This window comes from Pelodiscus sinensis, chromosome 23, assembly GCF_052426305.1.
Source record: "Pelodiscus sinensis isolate ZL-2025 chromosome 23, ASM5242630v1, whole genome shotgun sequence".
In the NCBI taxonomy this organism is placed as follows: Eukaryota; Metazoa; Chordata; order Testudines; family Trionychidae; genus Pelodiscus; species Pelodiscus sinensis.
Genome location: NC_143074.1, coordinates 13,600,180 through 13,616,844, shown reverse-complemented (window position 1 = coordinate 13,616,844; position 16,665 = coordinate 13,600,180). Strand labels below are relative to the sequence as shown.

Genomic DNA, 16,665 nt, shown 5'->3' with positions numbered 1-16,665 from the left:
TCAGCTAAAGATTCTATGTGTGTGAGAGAGACCTTGGGAAAGCCCTTTAATTATCCCTTTGCCAGTGTTCTCCACTTGTAACTGGGGATAACAGCATTTCTCTAACTCCCAAGGATCCCAGGATACAATCTGAGGTGCTCAAATAGGATACGTATCAAAGGGGTAGCCACGTTAGTCTGTATCTGCAAAAATAACAAGGAGTCCTATGCTCCTTAAAGGCTAACAGATTTATTTGGGCCTAAGCTTTCATGAGCAAAGACCCACATACGCATCTGACAAAGGGGCTCTCTGCCCATGAAAGCTTATGCCTAAATAAATCTGTTAATCTTTAAGGTGCCACTGGACTTGTTTTCAAATTGGCTGGTGATGAGGGACATATAAGTACCTAGATAAGACTGGAAAGTGCTCACTCTTCTTGACAGCTGTAGCAAAGATGCAGAACACTTAGCAAAAGTGATTATCTCCATAAAGGAGGTCTGGCATAAGGATAGCTAAACAAACAGTCCCATTCTTGTTACATGGGTACAATTCTTCTGATGGCAAGGAGATGGTACTATTTACCAGAAGAGAATTTGGGCCATGAGATCTAACTCTGAGCCTGGACTGTTAGGCCTGCCTATTTTATAGGGCCACCATTGTACACACAACCCAATTTCATCTGCACGCACCCAAGTGTTGGCTGCATGCACTTTGTTGCCCAATCTGCATGTCCAAATGAGAGTGGAGGACCTACAAAAAAGTACCGTGAGCTGCATGTGGAAGAAAAAATGTGTAAAAGCAGAGGCCAGTTTGCAGCTAGCTGAAAACATGGCCCATAGTTTCTGATAGTGCTTGTCATTGGGCAGACTAACCAAAACCAAGTGGTCGAGGGATTTTTTTTTAATGGTCAAGGAGAAACTGGGCACGCAGAAGAGAGAACTGAAGAGAAGAATAGTGGTGATGCAATGAGTGATTGAAAACAAATGACCCCTAGTTGGCCTCAGCTAGCAATGGAAACATCGCCACATGAATGACAATTTCACAATACTATTATACTTGTTCAGCATCTATTGTTGGCAAGACACAGGATACCATGGTCCTTTGTCTGCAACATATTTCTCCCCAGAGGGATTCACTGCTGTGTAAAGTGAAACTACAGAGTAGACAAAAGACGAGGTCAAGGGTAGCCCAGGGTCTGGTACCACCCAGCACAGAAGTCTGTGATGGTGCCGGATCATCTTGAAACTATCCCCAGCTGGTCTGAAGGACAGAAATGGAGATGGGATCATGCCACTGCAGGCCCAAGTCAGCTTGGAAGCCTGATGCCTTGCACTAATGCTCTATGCACCAGGCTGCCCAGTGGATGCTGGATTTGTGCAATGCACCAGAGTGGCTCCGTTCCCTCTAGAAGAACCTGCTGCATTCTAAGCTATTGCCTTTTAGGGTAAGTGCTGCCATGGGACTGCAGCACAGTGATAGTGGAGAGAGAACTCCTGGGTCTGTTTGCTTTCAACTGCTCTCCAGCTATGCAACAATTATACCTCCAACCTGTGCGCAGAGAGGCAGACTGGAACACAGCAGCCTTGGCTGTACCTTCCTGCTTTTCTTCCATACACCCTTCGAGCACATTGGGCTCACTAAGCAGAGCAGTCCAGCAGCTTGCAGTGCTAATAAGATTACATCAGCGATTCAAATGAAAAATCCACCCACTTGACGGAGCAGATGATTAAGATTCTTGGAGGAAAAGAAGGTGTTTTCGGGTGTCTGACCTCTCACTGTGCCTCACAATGCTGATGAACGCAAACTTTTAAAGCTACAAATGGTTGGGACCTGGCATTAAACAAGTGTCTTGCTTCCAAAGTAGAGGCAAACAAGGAGAAGCAAACTCCAATGTGACTCCCTCTGTGCACCTCTATATTCCCTCTTGGCTTTACCTTGGTCCTGCTATAATGGCCCAGATGAGGGTGAGACAGTCCCATAAAGGTCGGGAAGCTGTAGATCCACGAAAAGTGCATGTCGAGTTCGCAAGTCATAATGCAGGTCGTGGAGGGGATGGCATTCCTTGCTTGTGAGTTATGGGTTCCTTAGACATAGGAGGAATTTTTTTTCAGGGTTGAGGGGTGTTTCCCTGGATCCCTGCCCGCTATAATAAATAACTCTCTATGTTCCTCTCTTTCTAGGCTAACCTCTGAATTCTTGCCACCAAGCACAGCAGCGCCTCTGAGCACTCTTAGGAGAATGATTAAGAAACCGTCAATATTCTACAAAACACAACACTCTGAACTAAAAATAAACCAAAAAACGAACAGGGGATGGGGGGGAGGAGTGAAAGGGAAGGGAAAGAATTTCAGAAATCAGTACAGATTCTCCCACAAACCAAAGATTGCTGCAATGTTTTACCAGTGACCATTATTTTCTGTCTTCCCCCTAGCCTCGCTCATGCTCTTCCCTCCCACCTCATGGGAGATGTTTGGGGGAAGATGGGGGTGTTCCACTCTCCTCACCAACACTTCAGTGCATCGTGATGTCTGAATCACCAGGCTGAGCTTCTCTAGAAAGAAACACTTGCTTGTCTGGTGCTTCTCACCGGAATAGCAGGCTGATCGCGGACTAATGATGCCATCACGGGGTCCCCCCTCTCCAGTGACCCCCTCAAACACCAGCCTTTTCTTTTGCTTTCTTTATTAGTGCAGCAGATGATGCAATGATACAAAACATGACACACTTGCACATCCCTCCCCTAAACATATGCAGGTGGCACGCAAATAGCACATGGCAGCCCCTAAAGGCAAACAGCAGGACCCTACGGAAAGTCAATGGCATCTTTTGATCATGACTGGCTCCTACTCCATCCCTACCCCTAGCACAAGAACAATCGGAAAGTTGCCCAATTGTAAGGGGTTCAAATACTTACAGTACGTCTTCCTAGTCAGCTCTTCCACAACTTCAGGCTTCAGCTTGCTGTTGGATTTCCCCATTACAGCCCAGCAGCTCTTCCTCCAGACCAGTAAATCTCTATATTGCCTGGTAACTCCCCCTCTTTCACTGAGGGGTCATCAGAAGTCGTGTCTTGGCAAAAAAAAAAAATATCAAAACCACCTTGGGTTCTTCTTCCAATCTCCTCTCCTTCCTAGAACAATGTTTCTTTAAAAACCAAAAAAGCAGCAGCTGCAATAGAGTAAGCGGCAGAGGGGAGAAATGCTTTTCTTTTAGTGGTGCTCTCACCTTGCTGGGAGATAGGATTTCAGTCCGGGAGGATTTTACCCCACTCTTCAATTGAAGAATAACAATAATAAACACAATTGCGACATTCCACTTCAGAAGAGGGTTTTGGGGGTGGGGGTTCGCAGTGATTCGAGCTGTGCTCACATTTGAGTCATGGTTTCTCTTAATAAAAAATTAAGCACTGCAGGTTGATTTGATTTTCCTCCCCTTGCTTGGAAAGGAAGGTTATTGTGCAGGATCTGCGCGTGTCTCTCTGTATCCTCCCGGTAGCTCTGTGGAGTGTTGCTGTTGTTGTCCCTGGTTACAGAACACCCTCCCCTATTTCTTCGCTATGTAGCTTCAGCGGGCAGGATTTGCTGTTGCCTGCTGCTCTGCTGATAAGGTGTTAACTGGAATCTGCCAGTCAGACAGCAGCAGGCCAATGTCTTATGTCTCCCTTTCTTGTCTCCTCACTTTCCTTTTAGATCAATCCTCTAGGGAAAAAAAAACACAAACCAATAACATTTTCATTCAAAACAACTCAATAGCTTCTTCTTTCTCTGCAGATGTATTGATTTCTTCCCTCTGGGGCCTGAAGAGAAAATGCTTGTTGTCTCTAAACTTGGAGCTGAGTGTCTAATGGAGACTGAAGATTCCCACACCCTGCTCCCCTCTCTCCAAAGTCATCTATTTATCTTGAGATCAGAAGTGGATGGAAGAGGCTGATTGGATCCTTTGATTCGCCCTCTGCCAATGAGGAATCTGCCTTTGTTTTATCATTACGTGGCAACAATAAATTTGGAAATATGTGCTACGTAAATAAATGGGATTATTATTGCCACTGTACTGGTTTCTGCCTTGATGCAAAGTCTCATTAATGAGATTTATTGCCTCTAGCACCAGAGCAATGTTTTTGTTTGTTTTGAAGATATTTCTTCTCTCAAATTCCCCTGCCTATGTTCTTGAGACTCTGCTTTTCTTGATGTTTTCCTGGCATGCAATAATTTTCAAAGAAGTGACTTTGTGCAAATTTTGTAGATAACTCTAAGGTGTATGCATGCTTTCTGTCCTGTGGGGGAATTTATGGCGCGTGTGCAACCAGCCTGCAAGAAACAAATACATTTTCATCACTGACAGATCTTTGTAAATCAATATTTTCTTTATCTCAGAGGAGGTAAACATTTTCTCTGAAATATTAAAGATAGGCCTGGTAGAAACACCCTGCCTATCAGGCTGAATGAAACGCAGGTGATCAACTTACAGCCCATCTGATGTGTCTCTACTCAGTTTTCTACTTATACTGTTTATCTCCGAAGTGATCAAATAATTGTACTGCAATCTATGAGTCTTGCTACTGTCATTTTTATTGGTGAAAGGGACTTTTTCCCTTCTGAAGCCAGTCCCTCAAAGAGCTACATGAGTACTTTGCTTTTAAAATTAGAACTTCTTAAAGACAACATAGTGAACCATTACATATCAACCAGTTTATCACAGAACCTCACTACCCCTTATGCATCAAACACATCAAGACTGAACTCCATGCAATAGGTAACACGCTAATGTTGGAACCCATAAACAGGCAAAATTCTGACTGCCCAGCCAGTAACCTCAGCAGCCAATCCCCTTTCTGCGGGCCGTTCCATTTCTTGAGGAGTACTGCTTGCTTAGGGTGAGGGGAGTGGGCGGGGAAGGAAGAAGAACAGAGGTTTTGAAAAAAAGAGTGATGTCATGATCAAGAGCTATTACCGATACCTAACCAGGAAAAAGAGCTGGTTGCGTCTTTTTTTTAAACAGCTAACAAAATCATCCAAACACAGGACATGGGGTGATGATGGGAGACTTCAGCTACAGAAGCCTGTTGGGAAAATAATACAGGAAGGCACAGATTATCCAACAAGTTCTTGGAATGTACTGGAGACAGTTTTTAAGGTGGAGAAAACTCCTGGGGGGAGGGTGTTTTAGATTTGACTTTGATAAACAGGGAGGAACTGGTTGAGAATTTGAAAGTGAAGTGATCGTGAAATGAAAGTGTTCATGCTTCTAAGGAATGGTAGGAAGGAAAAGAGCACAATAAAGATAATGGGTTTCAAGAATGCAGACTTAGCACACTCAGGGAGTCAGTAGATAAGATCCTGTGTAAACCAAGTCTAAGGGGAAGAACAGTTCAAGAGAGTTGGCAGTTTTTCAAAGAGACACTATAAGGGTTGCCAGGTATCCGGTTTTAAACCGGACAGTCCAATATTTGAGCTTTCTGTTCAGGAAACAAATTGAAAAAATATAAATAAGAAAATATAAATGTCCAGTATTTTCTAAATAAGATGTAATGTAGATTGTGATGTAATGTCAAGTGTGTCTGGTATTTTTGTTGAAACCATCTGGCAACCCCACACTATTAAGAGCACAAGGGCAAACTATCCCACTGTGTAGGAAAGACAGGATGGCAAGAGACCACCATGACTTAAATCAGGAAAACTTTAATGATCTGAAACTGAAAAAAAGAGTCCCACATAAAGTGAAAACTGCATCAAATTACAAAGAATAAATAATAAACAAATAACACAGTATGTAGGGACAAAATTAGAAAGACCAAGGCACAAAACGAGTTTAAACTAGCTAGAGACATAAAGCATCACAAGAAAACTTTCTACACATCCATCAGAAGCAAGAGGAAGACCAAGGACAGGGTAGGCTCTTTTCTCAATGACATGGGAAAAACAGTAACAAAAAATGGCAGAGGAGTTAAATGACGTTTTTGTTTCAGTTTTCACCAGAAAGTTTAGTAACAATGAGAAATCTACCATAACAAACACCAGTGAAAATGAGGTAAATTCAGAGGCTAAAATAGAGAAAGAACAAGTTAAAAATTACTTAAACAAATTAGATGTCTTCAAGTTGCCAAGGCCTAATGAAATATGCCCTAGAATACTCAAGGAGCTGACTGATCTGAGCCATTAGTGATTATCCTGGAAAACCCAAGGAAGACAGGAGAAACTAAGGATGGGAAGAGAACAAATATACTGACCGGCTACGTCTAGACTGGCATGATTTTCCGCAAATGCTTTTAACAGAAACGTTTTTCCGTTAAAAGCATTTGTGGAAAAAAGCGTCTAGATTGACACGGACGCTTTTGCGCAAAAGCACTTTTTGCGGAAAAGTGTCCGTGCCAATCTACACACGGTTTTGCTCAAGAAAGTCCCGATCGCCATTTTTGCCATCGGGGCTTTTTTGCCCAAAATGGTTCTCAGCTGTCTACATTGGCCCTCTTGCGCAAAAGCATTTGCACAAGAGGGCTTTTTCCCAAATGGGAGAGTCATTGTATTTGTGGAAGAACACTGACAATCTTACATTAGATCGTCAGTGTTCTTGCGCAAATTCAAAGTGGCCAGTGTAGACAGCTGGCAAGTTTTTCCGCAAAAGCAATTGCTTTTGCGGAAAAACTTGCCAATCTAGACGCAGCCACCATCTATAAAAGTGGGAATTACAGTCAGAGTAATTTCAGCACCTGGAAAGGAAAAAGAGCAAAGAGCCACGCAATCAATATGCAAATATCTAGAAGATAATAGGTGATGCCAGTAGGCAGCATGGATTTGTCAAGAACAAATTGTGTCAAATCAAACCTAATAGCTTTCTTTGACAGAATAATAAGCTTTGGGGATGGTGGGAAATGGTAGGTATAGTATATCTTAACTTTTGTAAGGCTTTTGATACTGCCTTGCATGACTGTCTCATAAACAAGCGAGATAAATACAGCCTAGAGTTACCATAAAGTGGGTGCATAACTGGTTGAAAAACTGGCATAGCTTTCAGTGATTCACAGTCAAGCTGGAAGGACATATCAAATATGGTCTTGAAGAGGTCAGTCCTGGATCTGGCTCTGCTCAATAATTTCATCAGTGATTTAGATAATGGCATAGAAAGTACACTTACAGAGTTCGCAGGTGGTACCAATGTGGGAAGGGTTGCAAGTGCTCTGAAGGATAGGATTACAATTAAATATGATCTGGACAAACTGGAGAAATGGCCTGTAGTAAATTGTCCTGAAATTCAGCATGGACAAATGCGAAGCACTCCAACAATCAATTGCACAAATACAGAATGAGAAATGACTGCCTAGAAAGGAATGCTGCAGAAAGGGATCTGAGGTTATGGTGGATTAATCAACAGTGTGACATTGTAGTGAAAAATGCAAACATTCTGGGGTGCATTAGCAAACATGTTGTAAGCAAGACATGAAAAGAGATTCTTCTGCTCTACTTCACGCTGATTAGGCCTCAACTGGAGTATGTGTCCAATTCTGGGCCTCACATTTCAGGAAAGATACAGAGAAATTGGAGAATATCTAGAAAAGAGCAACAAGAATGATTAACGATCTAGAAAACATGGTCTAGGGAATATTGAAATAATTGGGTTTGATTAGTTTAGAGAAGACAAGACTGAGGGGGATATCATAACAGCATTCAAGTTCGTAAAAGAAGGGAGAAAAAATATTCTTGTTAACCTCTGAGGATAGGACAAGAAGCAGTGGGCTTAAATTGCAGCAAGGGAGGTTTAAGTTGGACATAAAGAAAAACTTCCTGTCAGGGTGGTTAAGCATTGGAACAAATTGCTTAGGCAGGTTGTGGTGTCTCCATCATTAGACAAACAATGAAAAGTCCTGGAGCACATCTATACTAAACTAGAAGGTCAGCTTAAAATATGCAACTCCAGCTCCGTAAATAACATAGCTGGAGTCAACTTACCTTTAACCGAATTTTTCCGGCATTCCCATAGTGGGAGGTTGATGGGAGAAACTCTCCCATCTTCTTTCCTTACTCCTCATGACTGCAAGAAGTACCAGAGTACAGGCAGTCCCCGGGTTACATGGATCCGACTTACATCGGATCCCTACTTACAAACGGGGTGAGGCAACCCCGCACTAGCTGCTTCCTCCCAGCAGACCAGGGAGATGCAAAGCTAGCGCCCCCCCCAGCAGACCAGGGAGACGTGGAGCGGCTTTTCTCAGCAGACACCTCAGTTTGAGAATAAAGGACTGAGGGAAGTGAGGTGTGGGAGAATAAAACTGAGCTCTGGAGAAATGTTTGGCTAGAGTTTCCCCTACAATATGTACCAGTTCCAACTTACATACAAATTCAACTTAAGAACAAACCTACAGTCCCTATCTTGTACGTAACCCGGGGACTGCCTGTAAATAGGGAGCTCTCAGCGTTCCATTTAGCGGGTCCTTACTTACTCTACAATACAGCATAGATCCTTCATTTGGTATACACATGGCCTTAGAGACTAACAGGTTTAATAGGGCATAAGCTTCCATGGGTGTTTTTGCAGATATAGATTAACACAGCTATCCCTCTGAGACTTTCCATCATTGGAGGTTTTTAAGAACAGGTTATACCAGGCGTGGTATGGCTATTTGTAGTCCTGCCTTGACTAAGGATGTTAAGGGGCGTGCAACTGACTAATTGTGTAGCTGATACAATTTGTATCGACTGCTGCAGCTCTGTAGTTTAAATGTGGTAGGAGCTGGGCACTTAAACTGCAGAGCTGCAGCAGGGGTAGGTCCCTGTCCGGTGCGAGCCGGGACAGAGCCGCAGCAGTCCCAGACTAGGGACTGCTGCTGGAGTCTAGGCCTGCCATGGGCAGAAGCTGCTTTGCAGCAGCACCCCCACCCTCTCTCCCCCCTGCTGCTTCTGATATAGGCAGCAGCATGGGGGGAGGGACGAGGCAGCGCCAGGAAAACAGTGCTGGGGAGAACCGGTTTTTAAGTGGTTAATGTAAGTGAGCAGTTGAGTCGACTCGACTACTTGCTTACATCCCTAGCTTTGACTGCAGTGGACTGGACTGAAAGATCGGTTGAGGTCCCTTCCAGTCCCACACTGCTATGACTCTATAAGAGGTTAGCCTGGAAAAAAAACAAAACCACATGGCTGATGTTAGGAGCTGGGATCCATGGACCCAGTACTGGGAGTGAGGAGGTTACCTAGGCATGGTGAGGGCCGAAGGACAATTGGTCATCGAGTCTTACAGTATATGAAAGTCCTGTGCATGCGCTAATTATCTGTACTGCTGCCCTACTGTTTCTTATGCTGTGTTTTTAAGTCCTGTCTGGGCTGCCCAGACATGCCTTCCTCCTTACACCTCAGCAACTGCTGAGGGAAATAATAGACACTGTAATAAAGGAAAAGCTGTTCTGCAACCCTGCAGAGTACAGTGCAAATTGTGCATGTGTTTATATGTAACAGGAGGGGCAGCAGGCATGGATTGGTATGTTTCTTAACTGCCACAGTCAATCGTCCAGGGACATATTCCCTACAGTAAACATTTCTAAAATACACAATCCTCTATTAGCAAGCCTTCTACAAACAAGCTCATTAAGGACGCAAAGTTTAAAAACACAGCAGCATCTTTTATCAGCACATCCCCCACTTGGGCCACAAAGGGCTGAAGGGAATATACCGGTGTGAGACAAAAGAAAGGGGGCAGAAATTCTTCTCTCTTACGCACTAGCATAAACAGGAATAAATCCATTGACTTCTAGTGAGTTACTAGGGATTTACATCATAGACTCACAGACTTTGAGAGCAGAAGTGGCCATCATGTTCATCTAGTTTGACCTCCTGCACATCACAGGCCACGAAATCTCATTCACTCGCTGTAGGGCAGATGAAGTCCTCAAATCTTGATTTAAAGACTTCACAGTAAAGAGAATCCAGCATATCTGAAAGCATAACATGACAAGAGTCTGTTCTCATCTAGATGCTATTTAGATTGTAAACCGCTTGGGGTAGGGGCCATCTTGTTGTTCTGAATTTGTACAGCACCATGGTCTATGCTTAGAGCCCCTGGGCACAACAGTAGTACAAGTAACAATAAAAGGGTGAAACAGACACATGCTATCCTCAAAGGCCCCTACAACAGCAAGAAGAAGCCTGCAAGTAAGGCACTGAGTGAGACTCTAGAGATGTGGGTTCAATTCCTAGCTCCTCCTCAAAATTCCCTGGAGGACCTTGGCCAAACCAATTCCTTTGTGCCTCAGTTTCCCATCTGCATGAACAATACTTTTCCTGTCTACTTTGCATATTTAAACTATAAGCTCTTTGGAGCATAGACTATCTTTTGCCTTTTATATTCAGCACCCCCTAGCACAAGGGCCCCCTCTCAAGATGAGGTCTCAAGAAGGTACTGTAATAAGCAACACCCTCCCAGATGCTCTCCTTCCAGACTCATCATTTTAGTACAAAGTTCTGCTGCGAGAAACTGATATTGATAGGATTCAATTAACTTTAAAACCCTACCATTCCTATGCCACAGAAAACACTACAAAGAAGCTGGGATCAGTTGGTGAAATGATAAAAATAATCAGAAACTAAGTTAGTCAATTTCTCTCCCTAATTAATGCCGTGGGCTTTATGTCTTTCACCATAAGTAAAACGGGTAGTGGTGGTGCTGGCTGGGGTGGAATGCTATTTCCAAAGACACACGTTGCTCTGGGCAAACAGGCTTAAGATCAAAAAGGGGAAAAAGAATTCTAACTAAACATGCAGCATGTGCAGAGTATCTGTACATGAATGAAATTGTGAAGTAATTTCCTTACGGAGGAAACTGAATGGTGGGCCAGCACTTGAATGAAGTCTTGCTTCACAAACTCACCTATGTCTCCCTTCTGAGATATAAATTACTGTCCTGGGCAGCTCTCTTTATCACATTGCAGTGAAATACTGCAGTGTGATCAGCAACAACCTTGGGTACTCTTGCAGCAGGGTAACAACAGACACAGCATGCTACAAATGGTATTAAGTCTCAAGACTCAGAACTAGCTTTTCCATTAACCAACTGTTTGTGTCCTGAATTTATTCACCTTCTGTTCACCGTACTGCAATCTGCTGCCATGGAAATGATTATTCATTCAACTATATTCATTATTCTATCATCCCTGTGATCAAACAAGGCTAGCAGGGAGAAAGTTCATGCATAAATGAAAAGCACCAAAGGGGTTTAGAGCATCCTCTACATTATTACTGGAAGAATTCTGAAATGTGTAAATCTAGTGTATAGTAAAATCTTTTTCTGTAACAAGCTTCCCCTCCCCCCCTTGGGTATTTATTTTAATGGGTTTAATAGAATTACTGAATTCTCTTTAATCGGTACCCAGCATGTCTATTAACTTGAGAAACACATTCTTTGTTACAGGTGGGATAACCACTCCGCAGTCAAAGATAATTTAATGAGCACATTATTTGCCTTCATGAGTCTTTTTTTTTTAATTTAAGACTTCAATGCCATTTTATTATTATGATTGCAGTTGCTTCTAGGGATTTGAAAGGTTAGACAGTTAACCGGTAAGTATCACTCTAAATGGGTGATGCTTACCGGTTCCAGTTTACTTGTACGGAGCAGCCTGTTTGCTGGGAACCACGGGGCCCTGCAGGTAGGGGCTTCTTCTGGTACGGGCTGGAAGCGGGGAGCTGGTGGCAGCCTCAACCCCAACCCAGGGCTGGGAGACAGCAGCCAGCCCCAATGCAGTGCTAGAGTGGAAGCCTGAATCCTACTTTTCTTGGGATAACATTTAACCCAGTTAACTGATTAACTGGGATTTTACAACACTAGTTGATTCATGAAAATATTGGCTATAGATGGTAGCATCTGATAAGCCACCCTTTGTACATTCCATTCACTCTACTTCACAAGGCAAATGTTCTCTTCTTCCCTTGTCTTTGCATTGCATACATGTACATATATCTATTTAAACAAAAGAGAGTGGAAAATATAAACCCCAAAGAAGTGAAAGGCTGTTCCGGCTCTGCTAGCAGCAGTTCACCTAATCAAATCACAGTAATGCACGATCTGTGCACAGCCAGGATCCTCTGTTAACACGATGTTTTGAGACATGCACCTATCCTGTGTGTCCCAAGTGGTGTGAAGCAGAGCTAAAGGACACAGCTGAGATCAGGGCCATATTGTGCTAGGTTCTGTACATACACAAAATCAGAGATAATCACAAAGCCCTGGTGTCCCCATCTGGTTCCTTAACCACAAAACCATCCTTCCTCTCCCAGAGACATTGCCCAAAAGGACGGATATTGGCCAGGCACAGGCAGTGAGTGGAGGAAAGGGCCGGGGGTTTTTGTTTGTTTGCTCTGAAACCCGTGGGGCTGGAAGAGCTGCTGGGCGGGCCAGAGCCAGAGGGTACGAACTGGCAAGAATAGAGAAGAGGCAGCAAACCCGGCGGGGCCTGGCTCCTGTTCCTGGGCGACACACGTGGCCTTGGAAGAGCCTGCGGGAGGCTTCTCCCATTTAAAGGCAGCTTCCCCCATGTCCCCCCCCCCCCCAGCAACCTCGCGTCTCCCTCTTCTCCGCGGGGGGGGGGGGGGATGAGGCGACACCCTCGGGCTTCTCGCTGGTCCCCGGGGGAGGCTCCTCCGCTCCCAGCCCGCGGGCCCCTCCAGCTCCGGGCAGCGCGGGCGGCAGCTGCCGCGGGAGACGGTGCCCCCGGGCCGGTCCCCGCAGCGCTCCACGCTCCGCTTCTCCGGACCGTGCCACGCGGCGCCCGGGCTGAGCCGCCCCGGGTACTCACCGCTCTGCTCCGCCCGGCTCGCCGCGGCCTCGGCCCAGCCCCGCTCCCAGCGCCGCGCAGCCCGGCCGGCGCCTCTCTCCTCCCCCTCCTGCCGCAGGGGATGCCGAGCCCGGGCCGCCCCGCGCGGGACAGGGACACGCGTGGGCCCAGCAGCACGTGCCGGGCGCCTGCCGCTCCCAGCACCGCCGCGACCGCCGCGAGGGGCGAACGCGGGGACCCTCCACGCCCCGTCGTGGGGGGGGGGGGGGGGGACACGTGCAAGGACCATCAGGTCCTGTTGGAGGAGGGGCAGGGTCACCCTCTGACGGACACATCCCTGTCCCCGGGCTGCTGCCTCTGAGTCGGGCTGGTGCCTTCTGCAGATTTCGGGGGCTCTGCCCAGCCTGGCCTGCAGCTCTGAGCCCCGCAACCCAGGGCTGACGCCGCAGCAAAATGGAGCTTTGTGGTGCCCTCCTGATGTGGGGTCTCTGGCCATTGCCCTGGCTTTTATATGCAGAAAACCAGTTGTGGTGGCCTGGCTGCGCCCTGGAGTTTTGAGAGCATTGGGAGGGGGGGCTCCAAAATAAAAAAGGTGGAGAACCGCTGACCCAGATATATCCAAGCAGGTATGTTACCCCCGCGTCCAGCCCTCCGCTTAGTGTTTCACCAAAGGGGTGTGCATGTGGCTTCTGCCAAAAGCAAAGTACTGGCTGCCTGCTGTGGTTATTGCAAGGTGTTTGCACGGGGTGCAGCGTACGAGATCTGCAAAACCTACAAGATCTGCAAAACATATACTAGTATGGTGCCAAACAGAGCAGACTGGTCCTCTGAAGGGAAAGCAGTAGCCTGGAAAAGCAGAAGAAATGACACAAGGAAGAAGCTCCAAGCAAGCACCGGTGTACATCCAAAGGTAGAGTCCAGCTGTCTGAACTGGACTAGTGATGTAAAGATTGGCCATTGGGTGAGAAATAAATTGGCTGCGGCATAAGGTAACACCCAGGGCATCTCTCCAGCAGGGTAATCTCTCCTGCTTGTCTGTTTGCTTCTGGATAGGGTCCAAGGGGTTGGTTTTGACCTATAATGCCATACATGGCTTGCAAACTGACTATTTCAGAAATCACCTTTTTTCCGTGCCATACAGCTGTAGTTAGCAGAGGTGCTTGAGATCCCTTGGCATTGCTGTAATTCCTGTTGACCAAAGGGGAATAAAGGCATGGAGAGCCCAGCCTAGGGTTCCCAGATTCCTGTTCTAACCATTGCACCATCTTTCCTCTTCAGCCTGCAAGGCAGATGCTACTGCCCATCAGAGTTCAGGGAAAACATACTCCCATAACATTCCACTTCAGTAGGCTGAGCATCAGGCTGGGTAGGTCTTGAGACTGGTCCAGAAGGCAGGACACTGAACATGATCCACTATTGGTCCTTCCTGTACAATGTCTTCCTCACTTGCGGTGTTGTGGCTTGCCCTGGTTCAGGCCAGGGATGGTTAGAGCGTGCATGATCCTCTCAAGCCTAATTCAGGTTGTGCACACAACAGGACAGAGACTGGATCTTTCTCTGTCATGGTGCTGAGCAGGCAATGAGAAATCCCCTCCTGCACCTGAGTAAGAAAATTCTCCTGGCAAGCAGAGGCCATGCCACCTTCTCTGTCAGTGTGGTACCAAGGACACCAACATCACTCAATGATTGCTCCGCGTACCTATGTAGTGTGATCATTGTGGCAGAGATAAGAGACCAAAAGGCTGTATATGTTGCCAGGCCTGCTTGCCCATCTTCTGTCATTATTCCATGGCACTGGACAACTAAGTGTGCCCATTTCAATCATCTCCTGCAGCATCCCAGGGAAGTGTGAATTAGCTTCTGCTAGCTGTAGGTGGAAACAGATGCATACTTGGCGACATTATGTCATAGCAGGGATGCTATTTCAGGGAAACACCTTGCAACCCCACTCATTAAATACCCCTACTCACAGTAGGGGGCCACATACTTCAACCATTGACTCCTTTCACCAACGTGCACCTGCAGTAGTCTGTCTGGGGGGGAGGGGTATGGTTTTGTGTGTGTGAGAGTGAGAGAGAACCTCAATCGGTGTCCCTAAGTCCCTTCAAAGTACCCCCCCCCCCCACACACACACACCATGTCATCCAGTCCCATATCACCGGATACCCATAGAAATTCTAGATCCACCACTCCCAAAGTAACAGTGGACCCCAACAGAGCAGTTTTACAGTAGCCCACCACTCCCATATGATGCACACTGCTTATACTGATTACAGGAATAAAAGGAAAATTTATTTAAGAAAGAATAGTGATCCAAATAGAAACAAATGCAAGTGATGAAAACAACCAAAATCATACCAGACAAAATCATAAACCTGAACGAGGGCCTAAAACAATAGATTCTTAACACAAAGTTCACTGGTTTACAGCATTTGCTAGCACTCAGAAGCTAGGATCAGTCTTTCATGAAGCTCATCACCTCCTTAGTGAATGGATCCAGAGGGTGTCTTTCCACCCTGAATCAGTCTTTTATCTTGCTCCACAAACCTGGTGATCCCTTCACTGCCTTATGATCCTTTTCACTTCCAGTAAGTTTCAGTATTTATTGTTTGCCTTTGATGGTTTTCCATTGGCTGTTCTGGATTGGTGCAAAGATAGACAAGTGTGGATGTTATGTGGGCTAATTGGAGAGAGGTGACAACTCCTCCTCGCTTGAACGAGGCACTGTCAAGACAATTATTCTCTGGTGACTTCCTTGCATTCCATAAGAACATAATTTCCAATATAGTTATATTCCTTAAATATACACCCTAATCACATCTCACAATGATTACGAGTAACATGAAGTTACAAGCTTTCCAAACAGACCTCTTCCTTTTTGGATGAATACCATGGAAGCAGTGTATTAGGTGTAGTGAGGGTGTCAGGTCTGAGACAGAACTTGCTTGCAAAGCACAGTGAACCCTTTGCCAGCTGGCACCAATGGGCCTCCCTTTCACAGCAAAATTAATTCACTGACTACAAAAATTGGCTATTTTAAGATAGCGATGCTCTGATTCAAACTGACAAAAGCCAAGGAAATTCTTGGCAGCCTTAGAGGAGAAGCTAAGCATGGCAGTGCCACGGAGAGCAAACTCCCCTGCTGTTGCTGGAAGAGGTCCTTCCATACTAAGCACCATAAAGAAAGTCTCAAATGCATTGCCCCTGCGGTGGATGAAGAAAAGCCTCCAGTTTGCAGGGCTATTGCTCTAGCACCTGCCTTTTGGGAGCAGTGAATGAATTGTGCTTTGTGTGTATGTCACAGGTTCCAATCCTCTTACCAAAGCAGTGAAAATCCTGCCACCTTCACAGAAATCGTAACATTTAGGAGGCCAGGAAAATTCTACCACTGTGAGTCAAATGAATCCATAGTGTAACAGGCATCAATGGAGTAATCCCAGGGTTAAAATTGGTCAATCCTACATGTGTGGCCTGTTCTCCTCTGGCTTGATATCAAAGGGTCTCTAAGGCCAGATCTACAATGGCGGAGAAAATTGATTGCAAGATATGCAACTCCAGCTATTTGTACTGAGTAGCTGAAATCTACATACCTTCCATCAGTTTTCTGGGGCTGCAGGAAGTCGATGGGAGAAATGCTCCCATTGACTTCCCTTACGCCTCGCAACCGAGAGGAATATCAGCGCCGATGGGGATGCTCTCAGAGTTCAATTTATCAGGTCTTTGCTAGCCCTGCTAAATCAAACTCCGGAAGATTGAACCTCCGGTAAATGGAGACGTGGCCTAAGCATACTGGGAACTCAGAGAGGTGTGATTCAGAGGCAGAATAAGGTCTATTATGCACCGACTCTGACTCCTGTGCTTTCGGGCTATCAAAAGGCAGATGCTCAAAGCCCTTTCAGACTGGACGAGCTGTGAACAGAAGTGCTGTTGCT

The 16,665-nt window shown here is 45.7% G+C and overlaps 1 protein-coding gene across 5 annotated transcripts in view; it reads right to left on the bottom strand.

Annotated features, from left to right (window-relative positions):
* NCS1 (neuronal calcium sensor 1) overlaps positions 1-16,665 on the bottom strand; it is a 132,246-nt gene that overhangs the window by 112,363 nt on the left and 3,218 nt on the right. Inside the window, exons 1-3 of one of the 5 annotated variants that reach the window (XM_075905252.2) lie at positions 12,755-12,964; positions 9,751-9,898; positions 2,894-3,677 (exon numbers count right to left, since the gene is read on the bottom strand). In XM_075905252.2, coding sequence (XP_075761367.1) covers positions 2,894-2,957 — 64 coding nt within the window. In that variant the 5' untranslated portion in view covers positions 2,958-3,677; positions 9,751-9,898; positions 12,755-12,964. Of the gene's footprint in view, positions 1-2,893; positions 3,678-9,750; positions 9,899-12,754; positions 12,965-16,665 lie in introns of those variants that run through there. The other 4 variants (XM_075905248.2, XM_075905249.2, XM_089772847.1 and 1 more) reach the window with 4 other exon arrangements.